General features: G+C 36.8%; 2 protein-coding genes across 3 annotated transcripts; both read left to right on the forward strand.

Annotated features, from left to right (window-relative positions):
* Positions 1 to 873: 873 nt before the first annotated feature.
* Positions 874 to 10,254, forward strand: paplnb (papilin b, proteoglycan-like sulfated glycoprotein). Of its 2 annotated transcripts, none has more exons than XM_041976832.1 (19): positions 874 to 931; positions 1,136 to 1,207; positions 2,680 to 2,789; positions 2,873 to 2,933; positions 3,029 to 3,131; positions 3,333 to 3,463; positions 3,591 to 3,908; positions 4,190 to 4,366; positions 5,121 to 5,271; positions 5,369 to 5,449; positions 6,017 to 6,173; positions 6,272 to 6,350; positions 6,996 to 7,307; positions 7,479 to 7,655; positions 7,744 to 7,894; positions 7,994 to 8,074; positions 8,551 to 8,707; positions 8,822 to 8,900; positions 9,368 to 10,254. In XM_041976832.1, the coding sequence occupies exons 2-19, from the start codon at positions 1,151 to 1,153 to the stop codon at positions 9,677 to 9,679; spliced, it is 2,694 nt and encodes an 897-aa protein (XP_041832766.1). In that variant the 5' UTR covers positions 874 to 931; positions 1,136 to 1,150; the 3' UTR covers positions 9,680 to 10,254. The 2 variants fall into 2 exon arrangements, with proteins under 2 accessions (XP_041832766.1, XP_041832767.1); XM_041976833.1 differs by having other exon boundaries at positions 6,029 to 6,173.
* Positions 10,255 to 10,909: 655 nt separating this feature from the next.
* LOC121634123 (enhancer of rudimentary homolog) lies at positions 10,910 to 17,270 on the forward strand. Its single transcript, XM_041976615.1, has 4 exons — positions 10,910 to 11,045; positions 11,478 to 11,565; positions 16,356 to 16,476; positions 16,562 to 17,270. Exons 1-4 carry the CDS (start codon positions 11,043 to 11,045, stop codon positions 16,662 to 16,664), a joined length of 315 nt encoding a protein of 104 aa, XP_041832549.1. The 5' UTR covers positions 10,910 to 11,042; the 3' UTR covers positions 16,665 to 17,270.
* The last annotated feature ends 503 nt before the right edge of the window (positions 17,271 to 17,773 follow it).

The raw sequence follows: 17,773 nt of genomic DNA on the forward strand, positions 1-17,773 counted from the left end.
TTCACTGAAAGAACATTTGTAATACTCTTGCATCTGTATCACTATATATGATAATAAATTAAGTTGAAAAAAAAACAAAGAATTGTGAATCTAACAAAAGAACAGCTTGGTCTGCTGCTGTAAACAAGTCTCCTGTCTTGTTTAGTCATTGTCATGTGATGACTAAACAAAGATCCAGCTGGTGCTGGTGATTATTTTGTCTGCCACACAGGCACGTATAATAAGACAACAGTATCATATCTTCTCTCTCAACTTGAATAACTTTGGATTTTCTTAAAATCTGGCACAAGTTGTTGCTCTCCTCTCATTCCCTTTTTTTTTCATACTCTGCTTGCATCCAGGCATGCTCCACCGTGGTTTCTGTCTAAAATTAAACTGACCAGAGCCTAAAGGCAGTGTTTACCTCCCACCAGCCCTACTGCTGTGACGTATCCGTCTGTATTTAGTGGTTACGGGATGTGTGAAAGGACCAATCAATGGTCTGTAGCCTGTAAAAATGACAAAAAATGACAGAAAAATAATGAAAAGCTTAAGGCTTTTAAATCTCATTTAAGTGGGTCTCTGGAATGCTTGATGGGTATTTTTAAATAGTAATTAATTGTGTAAATATTTTGTTTGTGTACACTATGAATCCCATCCACACACACACACACACACACACACACGTATATGTATATATTATAGAGACAGACAGAGAGAGACATAAGTATAACTCTTTTTTGGGGGGGAAAAACAAAACAAAAAATAAAAAAAACAGGCAAGCCATGTCTCAATGTGTGGTTGAAATCCGACACTTCATGGGCTGTGGTTTTGATGAGTGTAAAGGGGGTGGGTGGGAGATAGAAAGCTGGGTGTCAGTGCCTACCTTCTCCTCAGAGGTGCACATCCATCTGTGCTACTGATCTACCGGTTGAGGATTCTCCTGGACAAGGTTAGTCAACATAAAGGTTTATTTAGTTTTGTTGATGTATGTTTTCAATCATTTCTTGCATATTTGTTGCTTATAAACATTATGAAAGAAATCACTAACCTAATTACAGTTCTATTTTATGTAAATCAAATTATATGTGTGTGTTTTTTTAAATATTTTCACTAAAAGTTGAGATATTCAGTAACTGCACCCGTTGTTCAACAGTGGCTTTTAGTGAACATGAGCATCCTGCAAGTCCTGGGCATCCTACACCTGCTGGCTGTTCCTGCTTTTACGGTCAGTAAAGCATTGATAATGAGTTCAGAACTGATAATGACCTTGCACTAATTTACTGTCTATTTAAGTATTAAGTTCCTTGGTATAGATGGAAATTGCAAAGATATGCACTGCAAAACTTTTCACCATTAATTCTGAACAATTTAGTGACATTAATTTTGCTCAGCTGAAGATTAGATTATATTAGTTTAACTCAGTTCATCATTCTATTCTTTTAAATGACAATAAAATACTTCCAGTTTTCTCAGTCTGGCCACAATTCCATTAGAGCTTGTTTACATAGTGTTTTCCTCTAAGCATTAGCATTTTTTTCTAAAAGAGGAGTAAAGTACCATCGTCATCCCCATCGCTGCTGCACAAATAGTTAATTTGTTTGTGCAGCAGCGTTGGGGATTGTCACCGTGCTAACCAGGAAAATGGAGGGAAAGCATATGTGACCATAGCTGTCATTTAGACCATGATCTGTTTCTAGTAGCAGATCAAGCCAAGCCAACTTTGTTTATAAAGCACTGACCAAAGTGCTGAACACCCAAACACTGAATGTTGCAGGTTGTTTGTTAATCACTACACAGGCTACAGGTTTGTGGCAATCTGTGTAATCATCACAACTGTAACTTGTGTTTTTGTTGTTGTTGTTGTTGTTTTTTTTTTTTTTTTTTTTGCTTTTGTCTGTTTTTGTGTGTTGTTGGTTTTGTATGAGGCACTAAGATGTTTTACAGAAAAAAACACTGCTATGTAGTCGAAACACACAGAGAAACAGTCAACCATGCAAATTACGCTCACACCTGTAATTATGATTTAAATAACATAAATGTCTGTATAGGGTAAAAAAAATAAATAAATAAATAAACAAACAAATAAATAAATAAATAACGCAGACAAAGAACATGCAAACTCCATACCCCAGCTTGACAGCCAGAACAGAATCTTATAAAGCAATTCAAATTCCATCCAATTTAAAATCTACAAGAAAGAAAGAAAGAAAGAAAGAAAGAAAGAAAGAAAGAAAGAAAGAAAGAAAGAAAAGCTCCAGCTTAATCATGAAATGGTCTCATTGAGTCTGTGAGAATATTCTCAAATGGCCAAAAGGTTGATTTGTTTAGTCTATACTTACATACCTTAAACTCATTTTACATCCAAAAGCTTCAATGACAATAACACTGCAGGATGTTGTTACTCAAATGTTTAATGGTGTCCTTGCTCTTGTGCCAACACTAATGCTGTTCATATGTCAGTATATATTGTCAGTAAATAAACATGTTATGCAACATAAAGAGGTTGGTTTGTGGCCTTGAGTTCCAGTTTCTATTTTAGAGTGTCTCGTCTAAACTCAGTGTGTGTCAGGGTTTTGTGGTGGTGGTATGATGTGGTGATGACAGCACTCAGTGTTCCAGCGAAGGAGCAACTTTTTGTTTTACTGCTGTTTTTTTTTTTCTTCTTCTTCTTCTTCTTCTTTTTTTCCCCCCTGTTAGCTAACACAGCCAGTCAATGACTACTGGGGAGAGTTTGGGGCCTATGGGCCCTGCAGCCGTTCTTGTGGCACAGGAGTGGCAATGAGAACCAGAACATGTATTACTTCAAGGTAGGTCATAGAAGATAGAAAAATAAATCTTCTATGAAAATCTGCATAAGATTTTTCAGCTAACTCCATTTTTTTTCCTGCAGGACAGATGGAGGAAACAACTGTATAGGATCCTCCAAATCCTTCCGCACCTGTAATACACATGTAAATATCCTTTATCCTTTTAATAAATATATCCACACAGCAAACCTTGTGTCATGTTTTGCTCATGCAGTATGGAACATTTTCTGACATGTCAGGCATGCCCAGTTGGATCGAAAGATTTTAGGGAGGAGCAGTGCTCTGAATTTGACAGAATGGACTTTCAACGAAAACGCCACACATGGGTGCCTTACTATGGAGGTACATGATCTGTTGGAGACTTTTTTTTTTTTTTTACCACATTTCTTGACTTATTTAGAAGTATCAGGATTTTCTAAATTTAGCAAGATATCAGTTTTATAAATGTTCCATTATGGAGTGATGTCAAGTTGGTTCGGAAGCTATAGGAAATATGAAAACATCTGATCTAAGTTTGTAATAGCTGTATCTTCGATATTCTAGCATCCAACCCATGTGAGCTGAACTGTGTCCCAAGAGGACAAAATTTTTTCTACCGACACAGACCAGCAGTGGTGGATGGGACTCCATGCTACGTAGGACGCACTGATATCTGTGTGGACGGTGTCTGCAGGGTGAGATTGGAATTAAGATCCAACCTGTCTTACAACAGAATATAATTTCTTTGCCTTTTCTCAGAAACTGTAGTTGTGTGTGTGTGTTTTTCATGATTAAATCACATATGTATTTATGTCTTTTCAGCTTTTGACCCATGCAGAGTTTATGGGCCTAGATAACGACACAATCTCTGCTCACTCTGCTGCTCCTGTTGCTGTTGCCCCTCATCCAAGAGAGACATTCACATACATCTACAGGACTGGTGTCTTTAGCGAGTGCTCTGCCACCTGCAGTGGAGGCATGCAGTTTCGTACTGTGGAGTGTTTGGTTCAGGATCCAACAAACCCTCATGTGGTGGACGAGTCTCACTGCATCATCCAGCGACTACAGAGGCCACGAAGTCAGCAAGCCTGCAACATGCATCCATGCACTCCAGAGTACAGTGTCTCCAGCTTCAGTGTGGTTTGTATAACCTGCTGTAGCACAGCAGGGAATATCTATATTTTAAAAGCCATACAATTTTTTTCTTAATACTGTTCCATTAAAGCCAAGAACATTACAAATATCTCAATAATATTTTACTGTATTTAGAACTGACACAGTTTCTTTCCAGTATCAAATAAGTATACCAATTGCCTAAGCTTTGTTCTCATTTAACTATACCAATAAAGATATGATATCTAAATTGATGTGGCAGTAATAAAGCTATGCACCAACTAGTTGTTGTTGCATTTGATTGTCAGTGTTCAGTGACGTGTGGGGAAGGACAGCAGACGAGGGAGGTGTTTTGTATTGGACCATCTGGGGAACATCTTCCCGACCAGGCCTGTCGAGGACTGGCACGGCCTCCATCTGTCCAGGCCTGCCGCAGACCTGCCTGTCACACTCAAATTTCCTGGCATGTGACTGAGTATGGATTGGTAGGTAGTGAAGAAATGTCTTTTGGATTGCAAAATCACCTCGTACTCACATAACGATTTTTTTAATCTTCTGAGATTTTTTATCAGTTTGAGATAAAACACTTGAAGATTAAAAATTAGACATTAAACAGTTTTGATCATAATGTGTGTGGTGTGCACTTATAATCTAATCACAGAACAACACACACATAACGATGCTATCCCGCAACTCATGTACAATCTAGTCCTCCGAGCTGGACAAATGTCAAAACATACAAGAAGAACCATAGCAACAACCGGTAAAAAACGAAGAAGAAGAAACATAGTAACAATCGGAAAACACAACACACAGCATGGAAGGGGATATATAGGACGAGGGAATCATGGTGGTCTTGGGACTATTGCTAACAGGAAAAGCCAGAACTGAAATAAATAAGACTGGAGACAGCGTGAAAAATGGACTTTATTTACTTCCTTGTTCCCCAGCCAGCTCGCTCTCTAAATGGCTACATTCCGTACCATGTCACCATCCACACAGTCAGAATGCACGAGTCGTCTGCGTTACTCAGAAATCGGGTCTGAAATATTGAACATGTTCAGTATTTCCGATTGTCGGGTACGACCTGTTTCAGGCTGGATTATCAGGACAAATCGGCTCGAAACACACCACAGACCAAATGGTAATTGGACAGGGAAATCTCACGATGATCGTTATGTGTGTACCAGGCTTTAGTGTTCTAGTATCTCTAAATGTCTCTCCCATTTGTCTCCTTAGTGCTCTAGAAGCTGTGGTGGTGGTGTGAGAGAGAGGAAGGTCGAATGTTTTGATACAGATCTGAACCCTTATCCTGAGGATCGATGTGGATTAGCTATCAAACCCACTTCAGTGGAGACATGCAACATACAGCCCTGCCATAGAGCACAAAGTGAGTTGACATGGTGACTATATCTGTTGTTTTGTTATTGTTGCTCTTGTTTGTTTGTTTGTTTTTTTCTTCTTTACTTTATCTTTCTTCTCTCTAGTGGTTCCAAGTATTCAAGACCCAGAGGCAGGTGGAAGCCCCATAAGAGGATTTGTCCCTCATGTTCCAGGAGAAATCCCAGGTATGTTATGTGAGAAATGTTTGTAGAAGTGATACTTTTCTCCATTTTGTTTTCTTGTTATTACGCTTAAGCATGTTGTGACTGGTATGTTTAGCCAATACAGAAGTGTACAGTAAAAAAAAAAACATGCAGAAAATGTGATAAATTAATGTGCAGTCGTGCACAATCACCAGCTAAATTATTCAGCTCATGTTGCATGTAGAGTATAATGCATTGAGAGCTGAATAATTGTGCTGGAGTCCATATAGTTGTCGTTAACCCACAAATCATTTTTGGATGAATTTGTTTTCATGCCATACAGAAGATACACAGACATATTATGTTATAATTGCTGCTGTCTAGACCATGATTGCACCACTTTTTCATTCCTTTCATGTTTCTAACTCACAAACCCAGAGCCAGTATTACTTCTTTACTATTTTGTTGCTGATGGGTGTGTCCATGTTGTAAAAAATACCCTGAAAAAGACTATACTAAAAAATAGGACTATGTATACACCATGCATACATTGTCTACAACATGTGCAGTAATCATATGCTTGATCTCATCTGTGTTTTCCCACTTAAGCTTCAAGGTCAGACCCAAACAGTGTGCATAGCCTCTACCCTCCAGCGATGAGTCCACGCTGTGAACAGTCAGCACATGGCTGCTGTCCTGATGGCCAAACCCGTGCAACTGGACCTGGAAACCGGGGCTGCTTATCACATGATTGTGTTCGCAGCAGGTTACATGCTTCCTGGATCCATAAAACCAACATATGACATGACATAAACTGCTGACAGTGATGTGTTTCATGCACTGATAGATGTCTCTTCTTCTTAGGTATGGCTGTTGTTTGGATGGAGTTACACATGCTCAAGGATTCGGAAGAGCTGGATGTCCGGAGTACCAAACGACTGGGGTAGAAATTGTATTAGCTTGGTTGGCTTAAGCTTTGGAAAATGCACATTTTGCAGTCTAATAGAAAGCCAAAATGCAAATCTAGACTTATTCAGCTTGAAAGATGTGGGCTTTCCCCAGAAGGGTGGATCATTTTACTTTTAAACTTAAGCTATGTGGGTTCCTGTAGTTTTATAGCTTTACCCTTACTAGCAAATTAAAGGACAGGAAGTGTAACCCTTGGTTTATATATTTTCAACATTATTGCAATAATCTGTTTTTCTATTAAATATCTATCATGTTGTAAATAGCAAATCAGAGTTTTTTGTCATAAAAAACACAAATTACCCTGTAAATACTATTTCCTCTCTTGATATGCTGTTTATGTGTGATAAAGTTACCAGAAACAAGTAGATTTACTCTCCCTCTGTTTGTTCCACACAGCAGTTCTCATAAAACCTCTGATTTCCACATGCTGGTGATATGTTTTGTATAACAGCACAATAAGAAACTTCAAAAGACACAAATTAATCAGTGCAGAATATTTTCAAATACATGACTTTTCAGCTTGGGATATTTTGGACTCGCACAATTCATGTGCAAACATTACATTTAGGATGTTTTAATGATTAAATCATACCAATTACTATAATTTGTCCTTTATTAGGTAACGGCCCACAGAGGGTTTATTGGTGTGGATAATGACAGCAACTCTGTTCACTCTGTTGCACCCATCGCATCTCCTCCAAGAGAGACAGTCACATACATCTACAGGACTGGTGTCTTTAGCGAGTGCTCTGCCACCTGTAATGGAGGCATGCAGTTTCGCACTGTGGAGTGTTTTGCCCAGGATCCAACAAACCCTCATGTGGTGGACGAGTCTTACTGCATTGCTCAGCGCCTACAGAGGCCATTAAGTCAGCAGGCCTGCAACACACATCCATGTACTCCAGAGTACAGTGTCTCCAGCTTCAGTGTGGTTTGTATCTTCCAGCTGGAAACTTTAATGGTTTAGCTATGACACAGAGGTTTACATTATTAGTCTTGCTTTATATGATTATCCTTTTTACTTTAAAGCTGCTCAGAATTTAACAGCAGCATACTAATCAAAATTCGACAAGACTGAATTGTTGTTGCATTTGATTGTCAGTGTTCAGTGACCTGTGGGGAAGGACAGCAGACGAGGGAGGTGTTTTGTATTGGACCATCTGGGGAATATCTTCCCGACCAGGCCTGTAGAGGACTGGCACGGCCTCCATCTGTCCAGGCCTGCCGCAGACCTGCCTGTCACACTCAAATTTCCTGGCATGTGACTGAGTATGGATTGGTAGGTAGTGAAGAAATGTCTTTTGGATTGCAAAATTACTTCTTATTGTCCTAACAACTCTAAATATCTCTCCCATTTGTCTCCTTAGTGCTCTAGAAGCTGTGGTGGTGGTGTGAGAGAGAGGAAGGTTGAATGTTTTGATATAGATCTGAACCCTTATCCTGAGGATCGATGTGGATTAGCTATCAAACCCACTTCAGTGGAGACATGCAACATACAGCCCTGCCATAGAGCACAAAGTGAGTTGAAATGGTGACTATATCTGTTGTTTTGTTATTGTTGCTGCTGTTTGTTTTTCTTTGTTTTTTTTTCCTTTACTTTAACTTTCTTCTCTCTAGTGGTTCCAAGTATTCAAGCCCCAGAGGCAGGTGGAAGCCCCATAAGAGGATTTGTCCCTCATGTTCCAGGAGGACCCCCAGGTATGTTATGTGAGAAAGGTTTGTGGAAGTGATACTTTTCTCCATTTTGTTTTGTTATTCTCATTTTACCATGTAACTGTTTCATATATATAGAGTGTGTGTAGCCAAAGCAGAAACAACAGATGCACAAAGAATTTGGAATAACAAATGTGTTCTTTTATTACAGTTTTTGTCAAACAAATGTCCATAAAAAATAGGATACATTCTCACAATCTATGTTGCAATTGTCAATGTCTAGACCCTGGTTTTACTATATTTCCATTCTTCATCTTTTTTTTGTCTTTCAGTCAATACCATATTCTTTAAGTTCATATTCATATGCTAATAAACAAACAAAACAAAAAACAAGTTAACATAACTTCCATAAAATGTGTTTCTAAATCTTCTTAAAAGTAATAAACACATAAAGTATTTTGGCAAGTTAATAACATGCACAGTAGCAGAATTTTGACTTTGTCTTTGTTTACTTGTTTTAGCTTCGAGGCTGGACACACAGAGTGGCCGTGATCTCTACCCTCCTGTAGTGGGTCCTCGCTGTGCACAGTCACTATTTGGGTGTTGTCCTGATGGCAATACCCCTGCAACTGGACCCAGGAACCGTGGCTGCTCACAAGATGACTGTGTTCGCAGCAGGTGGCAGTCTTCCTAGATCCCATTCTTCCCTTTCTTAAACCAGTAAATGACATTAATTAAACTGATGGGAGGTTTAGTGTCTGAATGGTTTCTAACACTAAAAACTGTTCTTAGGTTTGGCTGTTGTTTGGATGGTGTGACAACAGCTCAAGGATCTGGAAGGGCTGGATGTCCTGAGTATCAGACAACAGAGGTAAGAAGCAAATCTCCTTTCACCTTAATTCAGTAAACTCACTCAAATCAGTAAATAGCTCAAACTAAAAACTGATTTTACAAGTTAAAGATCAACTACTTAATAATGTACATCTCAGTCAGTTAAAATGGTTTTATGATTCTATTCTATGGCCCTGAGAACATAACATAACACCTATATTATCTTGGCCTCAGTTCTAAAAGTATAAATATAATAGAAAGCTCCATTTAAAGAAGTGGACAAAAATGTTCAGGCTCAGTTGTGCATATTTTATCTTTTTCTTTCTTTTTTTTTTTTTTACTTCACTTTGTGCAAGTTGTCTGAAATTTTGAGAGTAGTAAAAATGATGGATTTGCATTGTAAATATGACTCCCCTGTTTGTCTGTTAGATCTTCTGGGTATTTCTATGTTTTTTTAACAAACCTACAGGAAAATGTACTTGTCCCTTTTTTTTCTCTTCAAAACAGCAACACCCATTGCTCCCTGCAGATCCATCCTCTGGCAATGTATGCTCCCTGCCTCGCGATGATGGTCCTTGTGATACTTGGACTGTGCGGTTCACCTATGACTCCCGCAATGGCAAATGTACAGAGTTCTGGTATGGAGGCTGCCATGGCAATGCCAATAACTTTATGTCAATGGATGCCTGCCAGAGAGAGTGTGGGGATGTGAGAAGGGGGCTTCCATCCACATCTCGTAGGGTGAACCAAACGAGAGGCTCACTTGGTGGCATTGCGAGAGCAAGGGCTCAACGCTCACGTCTCCAGCGAGCAAGATAGCTGACAAACCTCCTTGATGAAGCAAATCACATGATACTTGGACACATATGCATAGATAGATGACAAATTAAAGGGAAAAAAAAGATTAACTATTGGCTCTACAGAGAGGGAAATTAAATTTTACAATTTAGATAGGCAATTCTGTGTATCTGAAAACATCAAACAGGATAATGTATTTTAGAAAAACTGATCCTTACACTAGAGTTAAATCAACTTTTCCAGTCATGCCAAGGCACTCTGAAGCTGTTCAGGTAGCCCAACATCTTAATAAGTTATTAATAAGTAATACTGTTTTTATTCCCTGTAATTTTTCATCTGTCTGAAAATTGTGTTGACATATAAGATGCACACAAATATGTTTTGTAAAAGCAGACACAATCTGTATTTACAAATAAACACCCAACTTCAGCATAGAGTTTTCTTGAAAATGTTTAGGAATAATATACAGTATAGTAATATAATCTTTTGGTTCTGATTTCCTAATTTCCCTCTCTCTCTCTCTCTCTCTCTTTTTTTTATTAATCTTTGTACATCTTTGTGGTGCTCATTATATTAAAATGTGAATTTTGCTTCACTGTTCAGGATTAAAATCTAATACTTGTGTTAGTTAAATAATAAATCTAAATAATAAAGGTTCTTTTATCTGGTTTCCTTGCAACTGTTTTGTTGTGATTCATGTGTGTCTGTCTTCTGTCCCAGTGCTTTAAAGGCTTAATTTACTTAAATATGATATGCTTTTATTGAACTTTTGTGTTGAAACTATAAAGCATGATCAAATGAATTCTTATTTAAACTACATGTAAAATATTGTACTCCATCATCAACTTGATTTAAACTTTAACAGGGTTTCAAATTTTTAGGAGCACAATACTTTGCAAAAGAGGCTGTGATGAACAAAACAGCTTGCCTGTCGCTATGGATTAATGAACAGTAATAAGCCATCAGGCAACTATGTCAATGTGTTGGCAATGAAAATCCAATGGCTGGGTAGACTTTTTAGTAAGGATTTTGATTTTAGAATTAGAATCAGAAATGCTTAAATTACTCCCAGAGTGGAAATTTAAAAATGTACTGATAAACAGTTTCAATCAATAAGTGTTATATCTTATAAAAAAAACAATAAACACAATTTATTTCCATGAGTTGGTTCCACGTTTAAAAGCAAAGAATCCCTCTGACTTTTATGTTGAATAATGTTTTATTTTGAATGCACTTCCCTTAACAGCCGGAAATGTTTTGTCGTCACTTCCTCGAATATTTTTCTAGAAGCAGTAAAATTTTGCACGTTGATTTGAGAAGTAAAAGAGAGATTTTTTGTGTTTTCTTTTTCCGTAAATAGACAGAGTCTGTGGTGAGCACAAAAATGGTAAGTGTGCTTTGACCCAACTTTAAAAAGGCAATAATTCCCATACAAGCTCAATTCTGTCTTAGCTAAGCTAACAAACGCTAATGCTAATCGTTGGTACTCGTTCCAAACGTGTATTTTGTTCCATTTCTTATGTAGCCATTCATTGAGTTTTGACGTCGTTCTCTTGTTAAATCTTCTTTATATATCCCATATCTAAATGGATAAAACCACGTTAGACAGAATTTTACTCCTACAATTCAGTGTTGGCATAGCAGTGGTAACGACATTGCTGATAGGCAGTGGTTTGTTGCTAAATGACCAGCGTTCTTCCAGGTTATTTTTTTAGAGAAATAAAACAATATATAATCAAAAACATAACTAATAATTATTTTTGTGTGATAGAAACTGAACTTCATTACTTGGTTTTAATTATTACATTTTATTTGACAGTCGCACACCATTTTGCTTGTCCAGCCAACCAAGAGACCAGAGGGTCGCACGTATGCTGACTACGAGTCAGTCAACGAGTGCATGGAAGGTAAGTCTTTTACAAACTTTTTCATGTCAATAAATAATGATACCCTTATTGTCACCCCCCTTTATTGTAAACCATAAGTTGCTGCTACGATACTCAGCTGTTTGAACACCGTTTAACCTTAGTTTTCATGGTTTGTAGCTTATCATGCATTTAAAGTAACCAGCATTTATCAAAAGATAAAGTAAAGAAAAGTGTTTTTCCCCAAATACTATAAACAATTCATTCATTTTCTATACCGCTACAAATAATTCATTAGAAATAGTTTTATACACTGCAGTTACTGTCGAGCCTCTGGAAAATAGTTTTAAGAAATCGTTAAAGAAATGAATGGTGTTGGCATGTGTGGAGCACTTCCTAATTGTACAAGTGCATAAACGTATAACTCAGAAATCCCACATCTGCCCTTAAAACAATTAGATTGAGTCTTTTGTATGGGATTTATCAATAAGGAAAATAGGTACAAAAACTATCAAAACTCACATTAGCTCTTAACCCATACATATTTAAAACATTAGTTGAAAAGTTGTTGTAAAAGCTAAACGTTCTTTGTTTGAATACAACCTCTTAAAACCTGAAGGTGTTACAAAAATCTTCACGTAATTCTCCATATCTACTAAAGTATGTTTTCTCAGCTTTCAAGAAAACTATTCAAATGAACTGATAAAAAAAGAAAAAAAAACATTTAATGGATTTAACCTTTTCACTTTTAATCTAAATGATTGGATTAACTATTAAATTTTAATATTGCAATGCAGCTAGAGCTTTATGAGATTCACGAGGTCTCAATGAGAGGATTCATGTTTTCTGAAATCCAAGCTACCCATATACATACATCCTAAGCTTGTAGTTGTGGCATACCTTCTATTCACTGGGTCTATTTCTTGTGCCTTCGCTGGTGCATTAGCTTGACGAGTGAGGATGAGCAGTAAGTGTGAAACTTTATATTTTAAAAGAAGGGAAATATGTTTATTTTAAAACAGTCATGATCTTTAGAGGCTGATCAAGTTTTATTGTAGGGTTTCACCAATACCACATTTATTTCAAACCGAGTATAACTACCAAGTATTTGCATTTGAGTACTTGCCAATGCCGATATGAATACTAATAAATCACCTTACAGTTAACTGGTAAGGAGTGTATACTAGGATGTCAGATGCGACGATTGAGTGATTAATTATGTGAAATTTCAAATGGGTCAGAATCAAAATCAGAATCTTTATAAATAAGGTGGATAAAGTAGTTTTCGGTGGATTTATGTTCAGTTGTAGCAAGGCATCGGTATCCCCAAAATCAGCTTCTCTCGCCAATATAATACCAAATTCAGAATTTTAAAATGGCGGAAGTAAAAACTTTGTTTCTGCCCATCTAATTATTAAAACTAATTACTAGGCTTAAAAACAATCACAAACTTCATAAATAAGGAGGATAAGCAAAATAAGCTTTTTTCACCTAAATAATGCCAAATTCAGATTTTAATGTGCCACGAGTTATTAATTTGTTGTTTATGCGTTAATGTGCTGGAAATTTTTCAAATGGTTATTCCATAGACTAATCTCTTCTGACAGCCCTAGTTTTTTTCCGCATTGGAATTGGGTTCTCTAGTCTCAGAACACTTTTATGAATTTATGCTGCTGTAACTAAAATTTGCTGAAATTTCCCAGTCTGGGACTAATAAAGTACATCTGATTCTGATGAATACAGAGTATGAGTACAGATACATGGTTGCTGACCAATCCTGATACTGTTATCAGTGCATTTCTAGTTTATTGCATCATTAATTGTTGAGAATACAATGACTATGTGCATCCACCTTATTGGGGATGTACAATATCATATCGTTTGCGGTAATACTGGTAGAATTTTTGACCCTGGTAGAAAATGTAATACCGTGTTATCATAAGATCACACGTTGCCACCCCGATGACGTTGTTTAACATCGTACAGTGTAGCACTGTGAAGCTCAGCATGAACAAGGAAACATGGCAGAGAAAAGCAGGGTGCGGCTGTACAATATATAGAATGTTGATTTCGGCTTCAAACAAAAAACAAACATTGATTCACTTGTTCCCAAGTTCAGCACACTTCTGCAGCTTCCGATGGTGAGTCTGGGCAAATACCGGAAGTAGACACGCCGTTATTGCGCCCCAGTGTTGCCAACATAGTGACTCTGTCGCTATATTTGGAGTATTCCTAGAACCTTATAGCGAATCTTTTTCAAAGCAGAAGTAGTGACAAATTTAGCAACTTTTGGGGGTCCAACTGGAGACTTATCTCTGTCCGATCACTTATATAATGGCTGTTTTGTCTACTGTCATTTTTCCAGATGTAAAGTCACACACACAGACATATCCGCAATGCACAAGCACTCAATCAAAACATTGGCAAACAGCCTGGATGAATGCAGCTGTTGCTTCAGCACCGCTGTAACTTTTGGGTACTAAAATCTTAAATATGAATAAAGTAAATTAATAAAGATGGACCAATATAAGGCCAGCAATCTGCAACGTCTGTGGCTGGATCCACCACATCCACCTTAAAATACACCCGGAGACGTTAGCCACTGTAATTTCCAAGCTAGGTCTGTTTATAAGAATAATTCAGCTGTTGCTGATTTGGGAATGTAAGGATTATTTATTGGACCTGCTATATATATATGTATATATATATATATATATATATATATATATATATATATATATATATATATATATATATATATATATATATATATATATATATATATATATATATATATATATATTATAATAATAATAATAATAATACATTTTATTTGTTGGCGCCTTTCTTGACACTCAAGGTCACCTTACAGGATAAAACACAAGAGTAAAACAAATCAATAAATACATTCATGGCACACACACACAAATATACACATATATTGTGGGAATATAAATACAATGGTAGATGTAGTTGCATCAGTGGAGGTACTAATGCATGACTATTTATATGTAATAATAGCCTGTGTATATGCTCGTACTGGTAGACCTGAAGATCACAGTACTTTCATAATACTTGAAATAGCAAAATGACACCTCTAAGGAAATCATGCTGTAAGTCCTGCGAAGAAGTGTCACGGAGGAAACATTCTACACACGCAGTCACAACTTGTCCTGCCATGAGATTACATCTGAAAGACACATGGATGAAAACAGGACAGTAACGAACAAAAATCAGCCCTTTTAGGTAATGCAAAGAAAATACTGTGATGCATTGACCCAATTCCTTTTCATTTATTTGCTTATTTAAAAGTCCCTCTTTTTTTTTCTGTAACCACTTAGCGTCTGTGCCCATGTGATGTTCCTGTATTTACTCTATACTTCTTGTATTTCTGTTCTACTGATTGTTAAATTCATATTGCAAAACCCGCTAAAAAATGAAGTAAAAAAAAAAACAAAACAAAAAAACAACAGATTTTTCTGATGCACTAGCGTAGGAATTCTCAACTGTGTACCTGTTAAACCACTGTCCTGCACCTTTTACATGTTTACGTGCTGCAGTACACTTGAGTCAAATTATTAATGGGTCTTGCAACATGATACTGTTATTTAGGCATAACTTTTCCGGTGATGTCACGACTGACCCCGATTGCCACTACCTTGCACGTGTGTCAAAGACAGAACGGCAGACATAGCAGCCGAAAGGTACAGCTGCAACTTTGAGAGAAATACAAAGCTTCAAAACATAAACGATGACATCTATTATCATATTAGTTGCCGACTATTTAAATATTCGACGTAATCATGACTAATCGACTAATCTTGGCTACAAGCAGGGCTTTATTTTGCATTACGCCTTATGCCGTCAGGCAAACTGGAAGAATTTTAGAGGCTGCGACTTCTTGTTTGGCCAGAGACATCAATATTGTCTATGATATTGTTATTGAGAGATTTTAGAAAAATATTGTAATATCATTTTTGGACAATATTGCCCACCCCTACACCTAATATTAACTAGTTGTTGGCCATAAAAACAATGATATGATCGAGGTGGGTGTATATGCCACTTGTTCTGCTGGATATGATTGGGGCATTTGGAATAAGTGCTAGCTGCTACGCTGGATAAATGGAGTATAAACTACTGACTCAGTTCAGAGCTGTTTCTGCTAGTGTATAAATAAATAAAGGACCCATTCATTTCTTTTATTAGGACGGTTTGGTAATTCTGATTGGTTAAGTTCACTTGTGACTTTGATAGACAGATGATTCAACCAGTCATCTGCCCATATAGTGTCATATAGCTTACCAGTAATGGTGATGGGAGGTGAGGGAAAATGTATCTCATAAATTTAGGGAAGAACATTTGCTGGTGAGAGGAGGCATTACCTTAAAATGGCAATGTTCTGTCAACTGGGTAATTAATCATTGGCAAAGAAATTGTATATCAGAAGGATAGGGAAAAAACTAATCAGCAATCACTAACCGATTAAAATAAAGACTGGAAACCAGCATATTCTGCAGACCAGCTAGTTTTTATTTATCCATTTAAAACTACATTGTACTGAAACGCTATTGTATTTCTGTCAGTCTTAGGTTGAGGTAGGTGTACAGATTCAGTGTGATTCAGCCTACTTAGCACAAGTGCTATATGGATCTGTTTTTTTTTTTGTTAATATTGATATTAAAACAAAAAATTTAATATTAAAATAATTTAATAAAATAACTTGTTAAATGCCTTTTAAGATCATACATATGATTTTGGCATTCTCCTTCAAATGAAATATTTTTTAACCGTTTTGCTGCCAGTAAGCATGTCTTTCACTTCTTTTCCAGGGGTTTGCAAAATGTATGAAGAACACCTTAAGAGGATGAATCCAAACAGCCCCTCCATTACTTATGACATCAGTCAGTTATTTGACTTCATTGATGACCTGGCAGATCTGAGCTGTCTTGTGTAAGTAACTGGCAGAAAAAAGAAAAAAAGCCTTACATTCACTGGGCTGTTTGCTTCTTCTAAAATCTTTTTACTTTTAATGCAGGTACAGAGCTGATACTCAAACATACCAACCGTACAACAAAGACTGGATCAAGGAGAAGATATATGTCCTGCTGCGACGTCAGGCGCAGCAAGCAGCAAAGTAAAAGCATCTTTGGCGTGTTGTCCTGCTACATTCACTTGGAAGGAGTTAAATCTGCTCTATGATTACACAGCACCTTACAGTTCTGTGTATAAGGACAACATTCTCAATCTAACAAGGTTATTGTATACATTTATTACTGTATAATCTGAAAGAAAAAAAGGCAGTTTTGGGAAATGGGATGAGGTAAAAGAATTTGGGCTTTATACCAAAATACCTTTTCAGTTTAAGTGCTTGACAACTTTTCCTCATTCTCATATTTGCATTTTAATTGATACATGGCTAATGGGGCTAAAAGCTGCAAGCAGTAATTTACTGATTGCAAGAGATTCTCCCTCAGAGAAATGACCCACTGTTATGTCAAACGAATTTTGATTCCAGATGTCATGCAGGTTTTGAATGCAGCTGATATATTTTTGATTGAGATAGAAGTGGAGTATTTAAAACATCCTGGAAAGTTACATTTTCACATTTCATCTGTTGTTATTGCCATAAACCTTATTTCATTATGTAAAAGGCTGTTTTTGTAAACATATTGTTTTGCGTAGTATCTGATTTTTAACCCTATTTGTTATCTTTGATTTAAACAAAATAAATGATTGATTTCTGACTTGTCTCCACTCATTTGTACAACTTTTGTTTTTAGGTTACTCCCAGGAGTAAGCTCTGTAAAAAGTATGTCCATGTGGCCAGTGTAGCTCCAGATTCAGTGAACTGTCACACTTTTTGTTAGATTTTCAGCTAGTATTATTGTATATATTATTTTTGCATTAATAATTATGTAGAATGTTTAAGTGTTGAAAGATTTCCTGCCAGTTTTCTATTATAGATGGAAATATGGAACTGTAAAATCCTCATATTCCTGCAGTAAGCTACTGTCTAAATTATGTTTTAATGAATTTTCGTTTTTTTTTTTCTTTAGGTATGTATGACAAAAATAAATTCAGGACAAAACATGCATACAACCAGTGTCAGTGGGCTACAATGTTTGGATCATGTAATTTATTACTACATTTTATGTAAGAGCACCGTATGTGGATCACATTAATTTGTCTGCCCTGTACTGTCTCTTTAAATGTGGCGGGCTGCCCTGTTGTTGCCGTGCTGGAAACC

Source organism: Melanotaenia boesemani, chromosome 22 (genome assembly GCF_017639745.1).
Source record: "Melanotaenia boesemani isolate fMelBoe1 chromosome 22, fMelBoe1.pri, whole genome shotgun sequence".
NCBI lineage: Eukaryota > Metazoa > Chordata > Actinopteri > Atheriniformes > Melanotaeniidae > Melanotaenia > Melanotaenia boesemani.